This window comes from Leuresthes tenuis, unplaced genomic scaffold (assembly GCF_036924035.1).
Source record: "Leuresthes tenuis unplaced genomic scaffold, fLeuTen1.0.hap1 SCAF_15, whole genome shotgun sequence".
NCBI classification, from domain to species: domain Eukaryota; kingdom Metazoa; phylum Chordata; class Actinopteri; order Atheriniformes; family Atherinopsidae; genus Leuresthes; species Leuresthes tenuis.
The window spans coordinates 2,880,125-2,883,193 of record NW_027325369.1 but is presented as its reverse complement, the minus strand read 5'-3'; the positions used below and the strand labels follow the sequence as shown (position 1 = coordinate 2,883,193).

Genomic DNA, 3,069 nt, shown 5'->3' with positions numbered 1-3,069 from the left:
TAGGTGGTTTATAGCTTCTTTTTTTTTTAAAAAAAGATTAGTTTTCAAATCTGTGTTACACCATCAGTAACACAGAGCAGAAAAATGTTCTTTTGATCTGTTCAGCAGACATATCACTGTTCCACTGAGGAGGCATAAAAAGCCACTTGTCTCTAACATATTTTTAATTGCTGTCACAAAGCAAGAAACAGCTGTGAAGAGAACTTTGGATTTGGTGCTTGGACCTTTGTCTTCCAGGTGGGGATCACTACTCTGAGCAGTTCAACGAGATATTTCTACTCTTATTTCCATACAATTGTCAATTCCAGTAAACAGTACAGAAAAGGTAAATCTATATGAGGGCAGTCAGAAATGGCAGTGATGAAAAGAAGGAGAAAAATGACATATTTGATCTGTAGAGTTTAATGAGAGACTGAGCTCTGTGTTAAAAATACATCGTGTTTGAAATATATCAAAGTATAAATGTTGAAAATATACTCTACATGTCGTGTGCCCCCCCCTTCAGGAACTGAAACACGGTGATGTCTTTGGTTCACTGTGACACCAGCAGCTGGGTTTTTGTGCAGCTCTTTAAGTCACCTGCATCACTGTGTTGACTCACAGCACAGAAATACACTCCGCTGTCTTGAGGCTGCAGCTTCTTTACTGTCAGAGATCCAGTCTGAGCATCCTTCTTCTCTGCTGGAAATTTGTCCTCACTGAAGCCGCTTTCATATTTATGTGGAGGAGATGTAGAGGTGAAAACTATCTGCCTCATTCCCTCCCCTGGCAGCTGTTGGTACCAGTACATCTGGAAGTAAGTCGCATCCTTTGTGTGGCTGCAGTTCATCGTGGCAGACTGACCCTCGTTCTTCCACAGCAGAAGAGTCTGGGTCACATCCCTCCCGTCAGTTAGACCTGCAGGAGTCAAAAGTCACATTGTGTTACAGAAGCTCCAACAGCTCCTGTAAATGCAAATTAAAGAGAACAACATGGAATTATGGTTATGAATTAAAAGAGAAGAGAACTTCTTCTCCTTTCAGTCCTCAGCATCATCATGTCCATAAAGTACCTCCAATACAGAGCAGAGCTGCAGAGAGTTTGATCAGAGCAGCTGTGATCATTATTGTGTTGTGAGAAGACTGAACTTTGAGACCACAGTCACTGTCAGTGTGCGTGATGGGAGCTCTGACATCACAGCACGGATATGAAGACTTGCATATGGGAGTGTCACATGACTGTGAGACATTGTGTGGTTGTACTTGAGGTCCCCCTACAGTAGAGCAGATAAATACAGATGGGAACAGTGTGCAGAGGTTTTTGTTCAGCGTTCACATGTGTTTGGATCACTGTGTTCACTCACAGCACAGAAATACCAGCCTGTATCTGCTGGCTGCAGATTCTTTACTGTGAATGTTCCTCTCTCAGCTTCAGTCTTGGTGGCTGAGAATTTGTCTTGGCTGAATTCTCCAAAGTCATGTTTGACTGTAGTTGAGAACACAATTAGTTTCATAGTTTCTCCAGGCAGCTGTCTGTACCAGTACATCTGGAAATAGCTTCCACCCTTTGTGTGGTTACAGTGTATTGTTGCATTTTCACCCTGCTTCTCCCACAGTTTGGGAGTCTGGTAGACATCACTTCCATCAACATGACCTGTGAGTACAACAGTGAAAGTTACCAGAAATGAACATCTTAATAGTTGACGGTTTCAGAAATATTTTCATCTTCAAACTGCTGAATACAATCTGCTGATATACCAGTACTTTACCTTTTATCCAGTGTACAAACACCAACAAGCTGAGGAGCCAATGTCTGATAGTGGTCATGTTCTAAAACTCAGGGTCTCAGTTACAGTATCTCACTGTGTCGTCACACAGATATGAAGAAATGCAGGTAGGTGTGTCACTTTAAGGTGTGACGGTCTCTGATCCTGTGAACCAACAGGAGGAAACATTTGTTATGTGGGATGAGCTTAACTGAAGTGAACACATCTGTAAAAAACAGGAAGATTAGACTGTGTGTGAAGCATGAATCAGCTGATGGAGAAATTCCACCATGTGATCCGTTCTGATATTGACATTCACACTTGTAACACTTTGAAATATTGGTATTAACATTTTTCTGTCTTTAACAAATATTCAAAAGTTAAACGGAGGCGGGTTTGTGTGCTCGGTACAGGTGTTCGTCAGTGTCTTTGGACATGTTGACGGAGCTGATGGTGGTTTAAACACAGAGGCAGATATATTATTTGATATACTACAGATATAGATATATTATTTTGGGTTTGTCACAGAACTTCTGAGGTTTTGTCTGTTTTGTTTGAATGGTTTCACTGTATGCACATTCACCAGTTTTCTTCACCATGAAGTTAAGTTTGTGAATGACTCACCGTTGGTGTAGAAGACATCTTAATTCACAAATATAGCTGCAATAAGCTAACAGAGCTATATTACACATTCATTCAGTCATTCGTCTTAAAGTATTGGTGAAATAAAGACAGATAATGCCTTATTTAGAGGCTGCACCGTCTAAGCCCCGTTCACTCCATTATATGGATCTCGAGGAATCTAAATATCTTCCGAAGGACGCCGACTTTCACCAATCTGCTCTCGGTGAGTAGATGAATGTATTTCATGCCAGAAATAAGGTCTAGAGCTCTACCAGAGTTCCCCTTTAAACAATCGGTACCTGTGAGGAAATGACAAAAAAGAAATAAGATAATCCTGTAAAAGTGACAGACCTCAAGACCCAGACTAACACCTGGAGCAAGAGCAAAAGAGAACTTCAGATCAGGATAATGCATCAGAAAAACATCCACATGATAAAGAATGAATACTTTCTTAAATGATTACCTGGTATGCAACAAAAAATGAGAAGGCAGAACATTTTCTCCTTTAACAACACAGATTCAAGTTTTGCTTCAAGATGTTGAAACAGTCAGAAAAGTCTCAGCATCTATATTTGTGAAAAGGCTCACATCTGTCACAGTTTATGTTCATGTCACAGTTTATGTTTTAATAGTCTTGTTTTCAGGTTACGTTCTGGTCATGTTTCTCCCCTGCCACCTAGTTTCACTCACAACACCTGCTT

At 40.6% G+C, this 3,069-nt stretch overlaps 1 protein-coding gene across 1 annotated transcript; it reads right to left on the bottom strand.

Annotated features, from left to right (window-relative positions):
- Positions 1-315: 315 nt before the first annotated feature.
- Positions 316-1,805, bottom strand: LOC140270692 (uncharacterized). The gene is made up of 5 exons (XM_072365887.1): positions 1,748-1,805; positions 1,343-1,632; positions 1,242-1,252; positions 1,052-1,167; positions 316-897 (listed from the first exon to the last, which is right to left on the bottom strand). Exons 1-5 carry the CDS (start codon positions 1,803-1,805, stop codon positions 533-535), a joined length of 840 nt encoding a protein of 279 aa, XP_072221988.1. The 3' UTR covers positions 316-532.
- Positions 1,806-3,069: the final 1,264 nt, after the last annotated feature.